We start from the raw sequence: 16,773 nt of genomic DNA, 5'->3' as shown, positions 1-16,773 counted from the left end.
AAGAAATGTTGAGAATACTCCTGCGCTCTGGGGAATATCCCACTGCAATGGTCTGAGGTTTCAAAGTCTTCTACTGGACAAAGCTGTGGCAAAATTCCATTGCAGAATTCTAGGGGGTTTTATTATGTCTAAAGTAGGAAAAATGATCAATTATACTAATTGTATACATACTCTAACTTACATTAATTAACTTAAATTGTGTATACTCGAACTTAACAGTGTTAGAGTCGAAACTTCTGCCCATCTTTCTCTCCCTGCTTATGCACATTTTGCATAGAGAGATGTTTCTTTGTTGCATGCAAAGTCAAAGATGGATGGAGTGAAAAAAAGATTAAAAATGTCCCCCTGGAATTGTGATAGGTTGTCACGGCCATAAAAAAAGGCAGCTATCACACTCCAGGGTAAGGTGCAGGCATCTAGGCTGGTCAGCACTACATGGAAGCTGGGCTGGTATTTGTGCACCAAGTGCAAACTGATCTGGAGCCAAAGACAACACAAGCAATCAGGAGGACTGGACAATGGTATCAAACCTGCTTGCATCCCTGCAGGCAGCTATGGTTTTGGAGAAGTTGCTAATATTCTACTTCATCTTCAAATAACTACTCACGGACCAGAGGGAGCCTACCAGATTTAAAGAGTGCTTGTGCTCTACAGGACAGAGTGGAGAAGTTACGACGGCAGCTTGAGAGGACTGGTTTAGATTATCAGAAACCTGAGGCAAAAATTTGACATCTAAGCCCATTTGTGGTCCCCCGTTACGTCTTTCTGACCTCTTTGTCTTGTACTTCCTCTCCAGGATGGAACTACTACTTCTCCTCCCTTCGCATCATATTGTCAAAGAGTTGTTCAAGGGAGGAATTGCTGACTTCTGCAGTTCCTCGCTTCCGCCTCCAGGTTTTCCCCTAAGAGTTGCTTAGTATCACTTAAGCTTTTCTTTTGAAGACAGTGATGTTCAGCCATATCCACCTATAAAAAACATGGTAATATTAAGGAGGCTACAATATAGATAGTTCATATGGTTTTCTGCAGTAAGTGTGATGCATTTGTTTCCAACAAGGAAACAAAAGCAGCCAAATATAACCAGAGGATGCATATGTGAAAATAGCATATAGCTGAGCGGAGAAGTGGCAGGGCTTCTTTCTCTTAGTCTGCTGTAAAACAAACTGGTAAAACTACATGTAATTCTTATCACCTGATTATCAAAGCTACTGGGGAACTGGAGGGAGACTGGAAGAACTGAACATCAGAAAAGATTGGAAGAGTTGGTAAGTAAAGCCTCACTGACTGATGGCTCTGTGCACAAAGAAGAAACGAACATGTCTGCAGCGTGTAAACATACAAATGACAGAGGCATTAATATGCTACAGAGGGATATAATTCTCTTCATTAGTAGGGATGAAAGTGAGAGAGAAGCAATTTGAGTATTCAGGATAAAACATAGCGGCTGTGCAAGGGCAGCCTGTTCACAGAATAACAAGCAAGCCGTTATTGTATTAGACTTCTAAATGATTTTTGCACAAACCAGTGGTATTGCAGAGAACAATCCTGCCTTCGCATGAGCAGCAAAGAAGGCTCTGAGATACCTGCTCATGTCTTATTCCTATGACTCTTCAAATGAATACTACGTGAATTCTGGGACCACAAAGAATGTATGTTCTACTGGCGTATGAACAGACTGCTTCCCAGTGCAACGTAACCAGGGCTTACTTATGGACTGTGGATTACAGCACTACACATTTGACACAAATTCAAGCAGGGGGAAATGTCCAGGCTTCTCTTACATGATCACACTGCTTCAGAGCTTTACTGGTGATCTTAATTCTCTGGAAAGAGACCAGTTCTTTCTTCCAGTGACTCCTAAGAGCTAGAGAATCTGGATGAAGCATCTGGGGAAAGAGGGACCAGCCTTCTCAACAGCTTCTCACTTGTAGCTGGCATCGTCCAAAGGTATGATGTTCATCAGCATCGGGGAGACAGAGTGAGGGTCCAGGCCTGAAGCTAGTAGTTGCAAGGAGGGAGCATTATGTCTGCACAGCAGGAGAGAGCAGAACTGAATGGTGTCGCTTCAGGGTTGATACTGGAACTTACCTAGGGCTCCACTAGAAGCAAAAAAGTGAAACTGCCAACAGAACACGCTGGACAGCTAACACAACACACAAAGCCTTCCTCTCTACCCGCTCCCTTCATCCTCATTTATCTCTTGGGACAGTAGCTCTGCCTCTCCTCTGAGATAATTTGCTCACACCCTACACTGATACATTTCAAAGCTGCCCACGTTTTTTAAGAGGGCTCCAGAGCTGAAACACTAATCATCCAGAAGGGAGTCAAAGTGCAAATCAAGTGAAATGCAAAAAGAAATAATCTTTCATGCTCAAGTTTGAACCTCAACAACAACCCTGAGCAGTGGTTAGGCCTGCCTTTTGTTCAGAATTTTTACAACGGAGACCTAGTGTCAAGAAATAAACCACAGCAATCACGCTGAGTTTTACACACACACACACACCCACACACACCCACACACACACACACACCCCCCCTACTTTACTACAGTCTGAGGTGATAAATCACGAGCACATTAGCTGACTCAGATGATGGACTTTCTCCTACCTGGCATTGTCACTGGTCTTATTTGCCACTGGCCAAAGCTGCAGCTGTCACAAGGCTGGTGCCCGTTTTGGCACTGGTGCTGTGAGCCATCTGCAGAGAGGTTTCCTGAAGAAGCCCAGAGAAGAAGTGCAGAAGGGCTCCGTAACTCCTGTTCTTCAGAAGAGCTGTCTCTTACTTGTTCAGGAGATCCTGTGTACTTGCCAAAAAGAAAAAATGAGAGAGAGTGGGTTGGTGGGAGAAAAAAATGTATGGAAAAGTGAGGGTAGAAAGAAAGAAGGGAAAAAATGAAAGGTAAGGTACAGTGAAATAAAAATAAATACAATGGGCTGTGCATGCTTCTGCCATTGGTATCCTCTTGTTGGCCTCAGTGGTCCTGCCATCAGCTTTCATACGCAGCTGAGGATTTACGAAAAGAAAAGCCTATATTTCCACACATCATAATTTACAAAAGACCAGATATTGACTCCCAAGGCAGGCGTGACTGCTATCTAAATGCTGCCGAGCCTGGTAGAGCACTCCTCTTCCCCACTCCTAGGCCCAGGCCAGAGTGATAGGAAAGGTGTCAAGTTATTCACCCACTGGGCTTCATTTCCCAAGAAGTGCCTCTCGGTGACAGTGGAGATACACTAAAGCCATCAACCGTTGTGTTAGGGCTGACAAAAGATTGATCCATGGATAAAATAATCGCAGGTTCTCTGCAATTCTGAAGCACAAAGTTTACTAGCTGTTCTCCTCTCTGCTTTCAGAGAGCTTCAAACAGCCCTCATGGGAGAAAAAAAGGCCTTCAGTTCACACAAACCACATCCACTTGGTTTATTTAACTCATGCACAGTGTTTATGATTCAGCAAGTCATTTTCAGTGTCCTGACAAACTCCTGCCATGGGCAGCTCCTCCCTCCTTCCATCACAACTTTCTTTTCTATCCCTTATAACCCAAGAGCAGTCCAGAAATAGAACATTCCCCGTGCAGAAAAGTCTTCTCCTTTGAGGAATCCAACCCAGGATTGTTCTTGCAACAAACAACCGGGATGGACAATACCTCCCTCTCTTTTGTTTCAGCCTTAATGTTCATGGAAGTGCCAGATTCAGCTTTGCAAACTGAAGTCCTTTTTTCCAGAACTGATTTAGCTCTGGTAGAGGCAGTGGGTACATTTCATGGATTCTGGAGAGGGCTATGTCTGTCTTTGCCTGGTGAGGTCAACCTTGAGATTGACTTCCCACCTTTTGATACCTGGGTTATGGTCTCTGGTTAGTAGAAATGCAGCAAACCCATTGACTCATTGTTTAAAGGTGACTGCAGAGAAATAACATTCACATAACAAGGGGTATTTAGGAAAGGAACATGTCACGTTCTGGTTTAGCACTTACTGCCTGAATTTTTTCTTGCACGAAGATAAATGAAAATATACTTGCAAAAATACAGGTTCTTTTCCACTTGCAACCAGGATCAGGAAACTCCTAATAAAGGAAATAATTACTGTTACCTGCATGTCCTAACTGACCAGCTCTGGCTTCTGTAGTGCAGCCATTGTCAATAGTTTTGTGACACAAGCAATTACAAGCAGTTTCTGTGCAACATCCATATTAGTTATTTCTCTCTTGCATTACGTGACAATGAGCCTACAGTGGGATCATCACAGTTAAAAAGTTTTCTGACTAGCCTGGCCTCACAATTTGTTTGCCAGCCTCAAAGTTAAAATTGAAACTTGCATCTTACTAACATTCTACTCAGCAACGTACCAAAAGTATTCAAGCCTAAGCCTATCTCTGTTCGCAGAGATGAAAGTTATGCTAATGGCTGAAGCTAGTGCGGGAGACAATTATTCTTGGGCAAACTCTCCCCAGGCTGAAGAATCCTGGCTTTCCTGAAGGCAGTTCTGCTTCAGCTTTTCCAGGTCTTCTTCAGAAATAGAATTAGGCCCTTAAGAAAGGTATCGCTTAAATGTATTTGCCAATGAGAGGTCATCTTAAATAAACCTCTACGTACTTGTGATCTCATTCCACGTTTAGCCAAACGATGTAACAGATTTTCTTCAGCAAATAAACCAGAATTCAGCAAAAATAAAAGCAGCAAAATCAACCTTTTTATCAACCTCCCCCCCTGCAACATCATCCCCCACCAGGCAAAATACTAAATCTACATTAGTATTTTGGCAGTAAGGAAATATTCTCAAAACAACAGTATTGCAGCAGTGATGGCTTCTGCTTTGGAAATGTGTTACCTTGATGTTTATATAGCCACAGGAGACCCTTCAACAATGGCAGTGTGTTAATTCCATTGACATTATCGCTCAAATTCAGTCACAGGGGTTGGCGAATTCTTTTTTTACATGGCTCTTTCATCTAAAAGAGAATAAGGCAGGACATAATGGATGGTTAGTAACATATTGTTAAATGGTTACAAGACACAGGAAATTTCAACTGAGGAATGGGAAAAACTGAAAAATCCAAGTAAATCTTGGTTAAAAAAAAGACTTGGTTTTGCTGCACTGAATTATCCCAATTTCTCAGCAGTCAGAGCTAAGGACTCTCCGAAAAACTGAGCATGTTCTACACTTACATGAGCAGACACTTGTTAGTCTTCTCCAGAATTCTGCTCATGGGAAGCTCTGTGTTATCCACCATGACAAAAATCCAGGTGACTTTCTGTATTGCTCTTGTTTAACTCAACTATAGGAGTGGTTCTTAGTGGATATTAATATTCATTCACTCAAAATGAAAAAGAACATAGTTTTAACTAAAATTGGTTAGAAGATAAAATTATAAACAACTTAAGATATATAAAAATGTCCTCGCTTCAAACTCAGTGGCCATTTGGGGTGGTGGAGGTGGGGATTTTTTTTTTTTTGACAAGTTTCCATTTTATGGAGCTAGAAAATGGAAGATAAATGGTTAACTGAAAAACTCACCAGGTAGTGGGAAAGCTCTGATGCACAATGCAGTTATTTTGACCCTTATGATTTAACCAATAAATCAATGGTGGTGTTATGAAATAGGTGCGGAAAGTGAATATTGACAAAGCCCAGATACAGAACCCACCAAGAATAAGCCAGCTTCTAGTCCATCATATTCAGTAAATATCACCAGTTCTGCTGCTACTGTTCTGAAAGCTACCTGGACTTCCTTGCTGGAACAATATCAACCACTGAGGAAGGGAGAAAAAAAGCTGTTAAAGAAAATTATATTCCCAATAAACACCCTGCCCCAGGGATCACACAAAGACAGGTATCACTAAACGGAACTTCATTTTATGATCTCCCTTCCTGGAACTTCTGTAGATAATGCCAGTTGCTCTCCAAAGTTCCTCTATATGCCATAACCATCATAATTTCAGGGAGAATTAATTGGGGAATTTTGACTTCCTTAGTACTGCTCTCGAATTGATGTAGCACAATTTTAGAACTATAGTTTGTTCCTGTTTACTTTGATTTGTTATCAAAACCTCACATTACATTATTATTCTATTTGCACACCCTACCATACTCAAGCCTGTTCTTTATAGTCACTCAGTTTCTCACAAATTTCATTTGGGCTGAAATTTTTACCAGCGAGATACTTCCACCTTTCTTTGGCCTTCCGCATTTTTCAGTGGTTAACTGTGAACTCTTGAGTTTGCAAGTACTAAGGAAGTTAAGTCTATTTATTTTAAAGCATCCGTTTTCGATGGAAATTTTAGTTGTAGAAATACTTTAGGTCACTGAAGAAATTGTATGCAATGTAAGCCAGCGGTGAAATATAAGCTGATGACGCCCTTCGCTACCTTCATTGAAATCAAAAGTAGTCATTTATATTTATATTTAGGTACCTTGGTCAATCAAGCACATATTTGAGAAAAAACATTGTCCTCCTCTGCTATCCCTCTTCCTCAGCAGACTCTCTGCACTTGGAAATAACATTTCCATATTTTCATATTCTTTACAGCTACTTTTCCATTTGTCTTCATAATACCAGATAACACGACAGTTGCTACACTGTGCTGCCTTTGTATCTGAGTTGTCATTACTGAAATGTGACCATACACACAAACTGGGCATTTTAATGGTAATGTAAATATTTCTGAGTTTCACCAAAATTGCAAGTTCACCTTACCAAAAAAGCAAATGCAGCAGGGGTGCATATAAGCACATAGGATTTACTCTCTCTCACATTTTAATCGAGTTATCAATTGTCTAAAAGTGAACTCATTAATTTAGACGGCAACATCTCCAGAGCCATCATCTGAATTATGTGCAGTTGTTAAAGGACCTTGTGTCTGCCTCTTAACAGCTGCCAATACACATGTCGGAGGAGCAAAGCCTGGGGAGTTGTTCTGCTCCCGCAGAGGAGGGTTGCCGCGCTCAGACCAGGCTGAGCACCTGCCAGCCCAGCTGAACCGGGACATATTTGCGGCCGAGGGGGAGGCAGTGGAAATGCTTAAATGGGATTAAAATGACTCTGAGGCTACAGGCTTTCTAACAACCCTGCACCGCTTTCTCATTTTTCGTCTTACATTGAGAAAACCCGCGGTATTAACAACTTCCAAAGAAAAGTACAGCCCTGGTAAAACTTGCCATTGTAGGAGAATCTTTACTCAGTTCATTGGAAGATTGATTTTGGAGACAATGAAAAGCATCACAGTGCATCCGAGAGTGTACCAGTAAATGCACTTGGCTTGTCTGGCTTCTACAGAAAGACCCACATCTCTGTCTTCTCACGATTAAAACGTGAACTGACAGCACTGCCTAGATGCCAATGGCTAGTTCTAACTGCACTGGCAGAATTTAAAGGCTTCTTTATGCTAGCGAAGCAAGGGGATCACCGGACCCACGTTATCAGCAAGAAACTCCTGCACTTCTTTTTGCAGCAATACTTTACACTGTGCAATCCCGAGCTGTTATTACATTCAAGAAAGCCAAAGTGAAAAATCATCTTGTACCACTGCTACTAGCTGTGAGACAATACATCAGACTCTTTTGTTGCGTTCCCAGGAAAGCCCATTTACTTATTAAGTATAGGAAGCATTTCCAGCAGTGCCGTCTATTGGGAAAGTCATAGCGGCACTGTTATTTGTTTGAACTTGCATTGATTTCTTGAGGGCACAGCGTTGCAAATTGATGTTGTAAGCTCAGTAACTTCCACTATGAATTTCTAAACATTAATTTTTTTTTTCTAACCCACTTGAACTTAATGGAAATCTAACACACAGTCTAGACATTTCTAAGTGACAAATTTCCATATTCAAACTACTGCTTTCTGACATTCATATAGCATAGTGGTTTTATATGTCGGCTCAATTAACAAGTTAAGCTATTCTTTGAGAATACATCTAGTGCTATTTCTTAAGGGAAAAAGAAAATGATCATTGCAATCTTATTGAAGGAGATGCATTTAGAAGAGAAAATGTGACTCTTCATACATTTTAGTGTAACTTAAGGAAATTAAACCTCTGGTGTGACTTACATTACAAGGAATCAAAAATATTTCTAAAGTATGAAGCTTTTCTGCTCATACAACATCTTTCACTAATTATTACTGAACAGTATGTGTTCAGTGCTATATTAGATAATAGTTCATGCAATGCATATTTGCAAATAAAACTCAGTTGCATATTATTTCTTGTGAACAGCCTTCCATATCTGTCAAACACCTCAGAGAAGTAAAAAGAAAAGAATGTGAATATGTAGACAGGTTCTTAAGCTAACTGTAGTTATACATAACAATTAAGCATTCACACAGGAAGCACTATGTCTAAAATACCTTTGGCCTGCTACATGGCCTTTCACTTGTAGTTAGAATAATATCACTCTAACTAAAATTAAATGAATACCATTCCAATGTGGTTCTCATATGCTTATACCATATATGAACTTTGTTTACATTCCATTTATACTGGAATTCACTGTTGTTTGCAGGGTCTCTGAAAGAGAACGGAGAAAAAAAAACAGGCTGAGAAATAAAAATTGAGAGGGGCATACCTGTGTCCAATCTGAAAGCAGAAACTACTTTTTACCATGTATATTGACTTGGTTTTAGATAGGCAGTTTCCTTCAGTAAGACAATGTACTTAGAGAGACATTGTGAAGTGTTCCTCCCACTGGGATTATATAATTGAATGCTTTTGTACCAAGCTGTATACGCAATCATTTAATTGCGCAGATAAATCTTAAATGCAGGCAGAAGTGTGATTTTACTTTTCCCCTTGGTAGAAGTGACTTTGGTTTTCTGATTCTGCAGTCAGTTTGTGGCCTCAGCGCCATCTCACTATCCCATTTCATCGGTATTTCTGCAAGATGACTACAGTACTTGATCTTACCTCCTGGCTACTTTAGATAACAGAGGCTGTTATACAAGATTTTTTCCAAGCTTGAAAGCTACGTATTTCTTCCATCATTTGCACACACATTTTCATCCCTAATTAGAATTTTATTTTAATGAAACTATATTAAAAACACTTTATAGATCCACAAGTTGCAGGTTTACCACCTACTCTTGGGCTCAGTTACACCAGTACAAACCCCATGCCACTGCAATGAACCAGGACTGAATTAATCAAGAATTACACTGATGAAGCTGAAAGCATTATTTGAGTCCTTTTACAAAAGATTAACTGTCAAAAGATACTCCTTCTCTTGCCCATTATAATACGCTGCACATTAAGAAAATGGAAAACACCCAGTAGGCTTTTTATAGGGGAATTAAAAAAACAAACAAACAGACCAAAAAACCCCCCAAAACCCCACCATAGTTATGGGGCAGTGTGAAAAGCAAGTCTATAGCGGATCTGTTTTCGTACTAAGTTGCAATATTAACAGTAGTGAGCTCTTTTTTTTTTTTTTTTTTTGCTATGGCCAGGAACATGGGACAGAATCCTGTAAACAGACTATGAGGATTCTCATTCCCTCTGCTTTGAATCAGACTATATATCATGAAAAAGACATGTGGTACAGCAGCAGAAGGCCCTTAGAAGTAAGTAAGGTCAAAACCAGCAATGTAATTTAGCCTTTCAGAAGTTTAAAGATAGATCCTGGTCATCCATTTTACGGTTTGGGGTGGGGGTTGGTTTTTTCCCGTCTCCCCCCCCCCTTCTTTTTTCCCTTGTTCTTCTCTGTCCTAGGGCCCCCTCTAGCGCTACCGGAGCAGACAGTGTAGCTCCCAAAACACAAGGGGATGAAGTTTGGGCAGAGATGCACTCCCAGCCTTAGATCGCACTCCAGCCAGACCTGCCACGTACCCTTTTCTTAATCATACAGGGCATTTTATTAGGGATAAATCCATCCATAAGACAGAAAATATTTTTCAGATAATATGCATCCATAGGTACTGAGCCGTCGCATCTGAGCACTGCAAGGTTGCAACCCGAGCCTGCAGCGGAGGCTCTGCAAGCACTGAACCCCTGAAGACATGGCAAACAGCTCATGTGCTTCATATAGATGGCTTGTGGGTAGTATGGGGAGGGGGGGGGCTGTGCGTGTCAAACACACACGCATGCTCCTTATATAGTCTCTAAGGCCCCAACTCTATTTTAAAGGTCAGCTGTGGCCAAAAGAAATCCACAGGCAGCAAGATCCCCACATTATGTGCACAAAGCTGCACAGAGGTCAGTGAGCTCTAAGACGGCTTTAAGACAGTGGAACAGGGGTTCTGGAGTCGGCTAACAAGCACTTGCTCTTGGGGTGTCATCCTCATACATTCATTAGATAACCAGCACCAGGAACAAAAACGTCTATCCAAGGAGAGATGTGTCTTTTAAACCTCTGGTGAGATTTGCCTGGAGTCTCTAAGTATTAATGTGAAAGAGCCATTCACATGAAGGTTAAGTCATCCTCCAGAAGCCAAAAAACTGCAGATGCTGGTCTGTTACCCTTCACAATGCTACCTGTTGCGCTGTGCCCTGCAACGCCAGCCGAGTCCCACCAGTGAGGGAAGTACCCACGAAGGCGTAACTTGGGCTTGTACAGCCTGTGGTACAGTACCCCAAGGTTACCCCCCAAATCCTGACGCATGCCTCAAAGCTCAGCATTAGTGGATTCCTAGTCATCAGCTAGAAGAAAGGGAAAGATGGCAATTAACACTCAACACCTACACTGAATTTCTTACCATCACCTTCAACTGCAAGAACAAAGCTTCTTCACCCCAGCTTTACATGACTAAGTAAGAGATCACAAAATTCATGTCTCCTGCTTTTTCTGAGCATCTCAACTCATTACCCTGCCACCTTTTTCCTTAAAAAATATGACAAGCATCTGCAGGAACAGAAATGAGCTATGCTCGGTGTATAACACTGTACAAAGAAGCTACATACACCACATATTTTTCACCTTCATTGAATTATCAACACCACTGCCAAAACCAGAGTATTCAATTTAACAACGGTGTGATCCCACCCTTGATGGTAAGACTTAGTCTACTCTCACCTGACCCCTCCGTTTCCATTCGGTCCATTTTGTCTCCTAATCAGCTTCGGCTGCCGTGCCTTCCTCATCTTTTCCTGGTCCCTTTCTCCCTGACCATATGGTGTTTATTTTGGCTGCAAAATACATTAATATCATTATTCATGAGCAAACCTCATTCTAATAAAAAAACCCAAAACAACGAAAACCAACCAAGAGACAACAACTGACAAACCCTAGTACATGATAAAATTAAGGAAGACACTTGGTATCTTCCTTGATTCGATATTTTGGTTGTGGAATGAAACATTATTAGCTTTTGAAGAACAGCATTTTTCAGTGGGCAGAAGCCACTAATGACAGCTGTGCCCAACAAAATTAATTCTTAGTAAAATGTTAGTCTTTGCCTCAGAGAGAGAAATTCTTGATGGTCTTAACTCTACATAGATTATATAATCCTTGAGCCAGGAAATGAAATTGCATTAAACACAGCCAAATCCCAGTACTATATACCTTAACAATGGTGATCGGTGAAAGGTTATCTTACCATGTGTAAAAACAATAACAGCCCACAAAGTATATCAACTATCCACAAATTACTCTCACCACCTGATTCAAGATAATTTCTTTTTCCATTTGCTTTGGAACAAAACCATTTTTGCTATTTGCCTGGAAGTCTTAACAGTTTGGCTTTTCAGTAGCCAAAAAGAATTTCCTTTTTAATCAATTACTGGCAGGCGAAAAAAAGAAAAGAAAAAAAAAAAAGAAGTAAAAGCCTCCTCCTCACCTTACTTGGGTCACAGACCTTACCTTTAAGTTTACTTTAGGCACCAGACATTCCTGTTCATATAGCTTCACAGGGAACAACCAAACCAAACCAAAAAAAATACCAAAGCAGTATCAGTAGCTGCCATTTATTTGCCTGGCACATTAGAAAAGACAGCTGGGGACACTGAGATTTCAGAAGCAATGGTTACCCAGTAAATCCTGAAGACAGATGTTGTGTTTACATCTGATATGCAACTTGGTAAGCTGGACCTTGCCTATACTTGGATTCCAAGCTATTACAACTAGAATTAGACTGAAATCAAAGAAATTACTTCAAGTAAACGCATAACTAACTGCAGTTTTACCATAATGCTTTTTTGCCTTGAAAATTCCACAAAATTATATTGCCAGGTTTCAGAAGTTGCCATATTAAGTGATTACTTCTGTTTGTAAGGATTTGAAGTTCTTGCTCCAAGTACCTTTAGGGATGGTGTTTCAGACAAACATTATATGTCAATGCATCCAGTGATCTCAGCGTCTTCACTCCAGAATATGGCTCCTTGAACTGAAGAACTACATAAACGGTACTTACAGAGAGATGATTTCACACATATAGAAGAATGGCTCCTTTAGCATACATCAGCAGTAATACCCATCGTGGAAGATGACCCACAGCTGAGCAACACACTACTTAGTCATTAGCAGAAGGGCAGGTTTTGAAGGTGGCAGCCTGTGTAGTTCAGTCTCTGTAACTTCTTGAGCTTAAGTCCTTGAACTACCCAAGAGCATACTTGGAATAAAAGATCATAGATTTAAAAAAAAAAAAAAAAAAAAAAAAGGAAAAACAGTAAGAGTTTTGAACATAGGACAAAACATGTTGCACAGTTGCATAGTTTGAAGATTAAAATGAATTTAGAGGAGATCAGCAAAGTTCAGCTCTCTTTGCTGACAGGAACAGTTTTACTTACTGTTCTAGCTTTCCTTAACCAGCAAAAAATTAAATCCTCCTCAAAAAGCTGGACTAGAAGACAAAAGAAAGCTCGAGACCAGGCATTTTAGCAAGCTCTGGAGGAAAAAAAAAAAGGCAAAAAGCAAAATGCGTAATACCAAGGAATCCTTAAGAATTATAAAGGAAAACAACCATTTCCAGTGACCAGATTCAATTAAGAAAATCAAATGCTGTCTTCATACATCAAACCCATGCTAGAAGTGCGGACCTAAGAATTTGAATGCGATCTTAAAGTTAGCCATATATTTAAGAATATACAGTAGTCAAAAAGCCAATGTAGTCTATTCTACTCGGGTGAACGAGCCCTTTTCAGAACTACTTCTGCCAAGCTGTGTTCCATTTCTCATAAGAAGCTGATTTCTTTTTTCCTGTGCCACCATCTAAAAAAATAAAGATCATGCCTGATTATCTAAAGCTACCTTAGCCTATTAGCAGTCAGTGACTATACAGTAGGCTACACAGTATATTTAGAATAACTTACACCAAATTAAAGAGCGAATGCTGAAAACATATTACTATTGAAAATACCCATTTGCTTTTACCATTTAGTTACCTGATCTTTTCCACATCAGTTGCATCCAGCTCACTTATCACTTGTAGTAACTGAACAAGTTACACGAACAGCTGCTAATATGCCCAAAATGGACATGCTCACTTGCTTATAAATTATATTTTGCTCAAAACAAACAACCCAGAATACGAAAATAAACTTGCAATACAAAGTTTGATGCTGCTTCTTTTTATCCATGGTCCATTTACCATTCTTACAGTGAATGAGAGCGATCACTGTAGTAGTGGATCAAATGCCAACTTGTACAGCCAAATATTCTATGTGATCCCATTCACCATGTGTTGTCTTCCCCCTTATGTTGTTCATCAGCATTCAAAGATATTCAGATAGGTGAAAAAGAATTCAGAGCATGTTTCAATGGGGAAGTCAACCCTTTGCAGGCAGTCTTGGCAACACTAGCTGACCCGGGTTCCAGGTCACACAAGACCAAACCCATCCGAAAAGGTCTGGCAGTCTTCAGAAAAGGAAGAGGCTTCCCACCACCCTGCTTCCTCCACTGCTTTCTTATCCAAGAAATAAAAGGAAGGGAGGAGCAATACTTTTTCCAGAACCATGGTACCTTGCCCTCTCAGATGAACAGAGACAACAGTACATTTCAACTTTATTAGAAAAAACCCAAAAGTTTATACAAAGCTCTGCATTTTACAGAAAACCACCTCCCCCAAACACAAAGAAATCTGACATTGCAAGCTGTATGCATTTTCTTTTTTCATATACATACATATATATATGTACATACACATATATATATGTGTGTGGGCGCACGCATGTGTATATATAGTGTGTGACGTATTTTTTTTTGCATGGTTTGCATTCATTATTTTACAAAGTTAACATTCAGTAGAAAAAAAAGGATCTTTGTTACCATTATTTTCTCATATAAATAACTGTGAGCAGTCCCTCTGCAGATAGATAAAAAACACCTTTTCGTGTCATTCTGTAAAAAACAGACATTACTGAAATGGTATTGAAATCTTTCACGTTTTTTCAATACCACCATAAAAATATCATCTAGCCCCCAATTCAAAATGCTTGTCCAAGGCATTAGAAGAGAAAGGACTGTAAGACAATTCTGGAAAGATCAGTTCTTTAAGCCAACATTCAGGTAGATAATTTTTGCTGGACCTCATACATTGGTGTGAAATGAGCACAAACAGGAGGCCAAGCTCTCTGCCTGAAAAAGCTGGTTCTTTGCCTATTGTCACTGAGTCAAATTCCAACAAAGCACCCAGCAGTGCCAAGGAGCTGACAGACTCTCTCAGCTCACCCTTCTCACCCCACAACAAAGCCATAGACTTTCTTGATGCAATTAAAACCTCTACCGGCTCAGCAAATTTTTCCTACTCCATTCACCTTAGAAGAACCTGTTGGACTAATCGTGGCATGGCTAGACAGACATTAGGTTGTTGAATTACTCGGCGAAAAACTTAACTAGTGGGAAAAATGCAAAAATACAACTAAAAGGAAGAAAATGCTATAGAAAAGAGCTACTGGAGTGACTTCCAAGGCTCTGGTTTGAAGAAGCAGGAACAGTAGAGAGATATGAATTGCAGCTCAAAACATCCTTGTATTTACTGAAGTTAAAGGTGACAGCGTGGTCCAAATTAATTAACTGCCTGGTAAACAATCATTCTTTCCGTCAAGCACCATGATGGGGAGCATGGCGAAGATTTTGAAGGCAATACAAGCAGTAGCGGTGGTAACAAAGGTAATGAAAGTGAAGAACACAATGATGCCAATTAAATGGAGAGTAATGCCAACGAGGATGTTTCAACTGCCAGAGACGCTGGCGACAAGAAGAATGGTTATATGGTTGGTGCTGATGATGGCCAGAATTCATTCATATGTCCATGTAGTCATCATCTTCATCAGTATCACTTTCCAGTGAGGACTCCTGGCTTGAGGTCTCTAAGATTTCCAAAGCTGGCTGACAAAGGCTCTCCTTCTTTACATTCGCTGCAGACTGAGCAGACAAAATAGCAGACTGATCCCAAAAAGAGAGAGAGAGAATATATTGCTAAATAGTCAGGATAAACCCATGATCACATGGATAAAAGCCAACTGGTTGCTATTCCTTCACATTCAACAGCTCTCTTACTTCCATAAAAGATATGGCATCCTAACATGAAACAACGTAACATTTACCAGTAGGCTTCCCCACAATATTCTGGTAGCTTTCACTAACCTAAGAATTGCAATGGCTGCACTAGGTCCCTCACCCATTTTTGTAATTCTTTCTAATTCCCTCAGAAAACAGATAAGGACTACGATAGCTATGATTTCACCCATGGCCAGTATTTCACCAGTCCTTAAAAACTGGCTCCTGCTGATAACAGCTAGCATCTTCTTCCACTACTTATATGATCTCTGGTTATGAACTGGGGACAGGAACTGTTGCTCCTTTCATACAAGTATTTTATTGAGGGGAGAATTCAGATAAAGACAATAATCTAAAAAATTACTGTTGCCCTTTTACCTTTAATTTTTGCTTGGTCTCTTCTGAAATGCTGCCCTTTGGAGAAAGGAGGGTGGGAGTGGGTGGAGTGACAGTGATCTCAGGTGGAAATTTGGTGACAGATGAAGGTATGAAAAGCTTTGGCATGTTGGGCAGAATGCGAGTTTTTACTCGGGTGCCATCTGTCTTGTTCTGCTGACTTCCCAAAGTCTGTGAACTGGAGCTGAGTTCAGGCTTGGAACTGGAGGCTAAACAGAAAATAGTAAGAAAAAACATGTTAGGAAGCTATCTAGGATTTCAGATGTCAAAGAAGAGGGAACAGTTCATTGTTAAGACATATGGCTGGCTCAAAAGGCCTTTCTTCAAGCCTTGCTTTAATCAAGGCTCAGAAACAGAAGAAAGTGCCTCAAGATTCTATAATGACAACTGGAGATCAGTAATAATTAAAAAAAATATTACTGGACAGCAGAAACTCAATCTGACCAAGCATGAGAAGTGGAAGTGTAGCACTGACCCATCTGTATCTAGTTAGAAGGCTACTACAAATTTTCCTACTTGTTTCAGATGCAATCATCTTATCTTTGCATTCTCTAACTGCCTCTCCATTCTGTAATGCAACAAATAAAGCTACTTAGCTTCACTTATGAGTCTTAATTTCCTCCACCATAGTGCTACCTCTTTAATTATTGAGATAGCAACTCCTCAAGAATTTGAGAAAAATAAATGGTAACACCCGCCAAAATTTCCTCATTACTCTCTTCAAATCCTGCCATAAAAACCTCCTTGGTGTGCTCATGCCACTGTCTCCCACACTAGCTAGCATTATTTCCACATACTTCCCAAGTGTCTCAGCTTGTGGTCTTTACAATACAAACTTGCTCAGACAGGGCTCATCTCAAGAAGTAAAGAGGGATCCCGCCCTTCCCTAGGCACAATCACATTACAAAATAATATATACACAACAATAACCAGTAGAAGACAATGCTTTCACATT

At 40.3% G+C, this 16,773-nt stretch overlaps 2 protein-coding genes across 10 annotated transcripts in view; both read right to left on the bottom strand.

The window, feature by feature from the left end:
• Nucleotides 1-6,438, bottom strand: part of LOC115346438 (T-box-containing protein TBX6L) — a 28,631-nt gene extending 22,193 nt beyond the window's left edge. Inside the window, exons 1-6 of the mRNA XM_041125908.1 lie at nt 6,413-6,438; nt 5,647-5,752; nt 4,830-4,950; nt 3,976-4,065; nt 2,608-2,803; nt 771-966 (exon numbers count right to left, since the gene is read on the bottom strand). The gene's annotated coding sequence lies outside the window, so the exon portion shown is untranslated. The remainder of the gene's footprint in view (nt 1-770; nt 967-2,607; nt 2,804-3,975; nt 4,066-4,829; nt 4,951-5,646; nt 5,753-6,412) is intronic.
• Nucleotides 6,439-13,908: 7,470 nt separating this feature from the next.
• CABIN1 (calcineurin binding protein 1) overlaps nt 13,909-16,773 on the bottom strand; it is a 124,561-nt gene continuing 121,696 nt past the window's right edge. For all 9 annotated transcript variants that reach the window (XM_030024446.2, XM_041125736.1, XM_030024447.2 and 6 more), the window contains 2 exons: nt 15,801-16,027; nt 13,909-15,308 (listed from right to left, as the gene is read on the bottom strand). In XM_030024446.2, the coding sequence (XP_029880306.1) occupies nt 15,165-15,308; nt 15,801-16,027 (371 nt within the window). In that variant the 3' untranslated portion in view covers nt 13,909-15,164. The remainder of the gene's footprint in view (nt 15,309-15,800; nt 16,028-16,773) is intronic.

Source organism: Aquila chrysaetos, chromosome 9, assembly GCF_900496995.4.
Source record: "Aquila chrysaetos chrysaetos chromosome 9, bAquChr1.4, whole genome shotgun sequence".
Taxonomy (NCBI): Eukaryota; Metazoa; Chordata; class Aves; order Accipitriformes; family Accipitridae; genus Aquila; species Aquila chrysaetos.
This window is presented reverse-complemented; position numbering and strand designations above follow the sequence as displayed.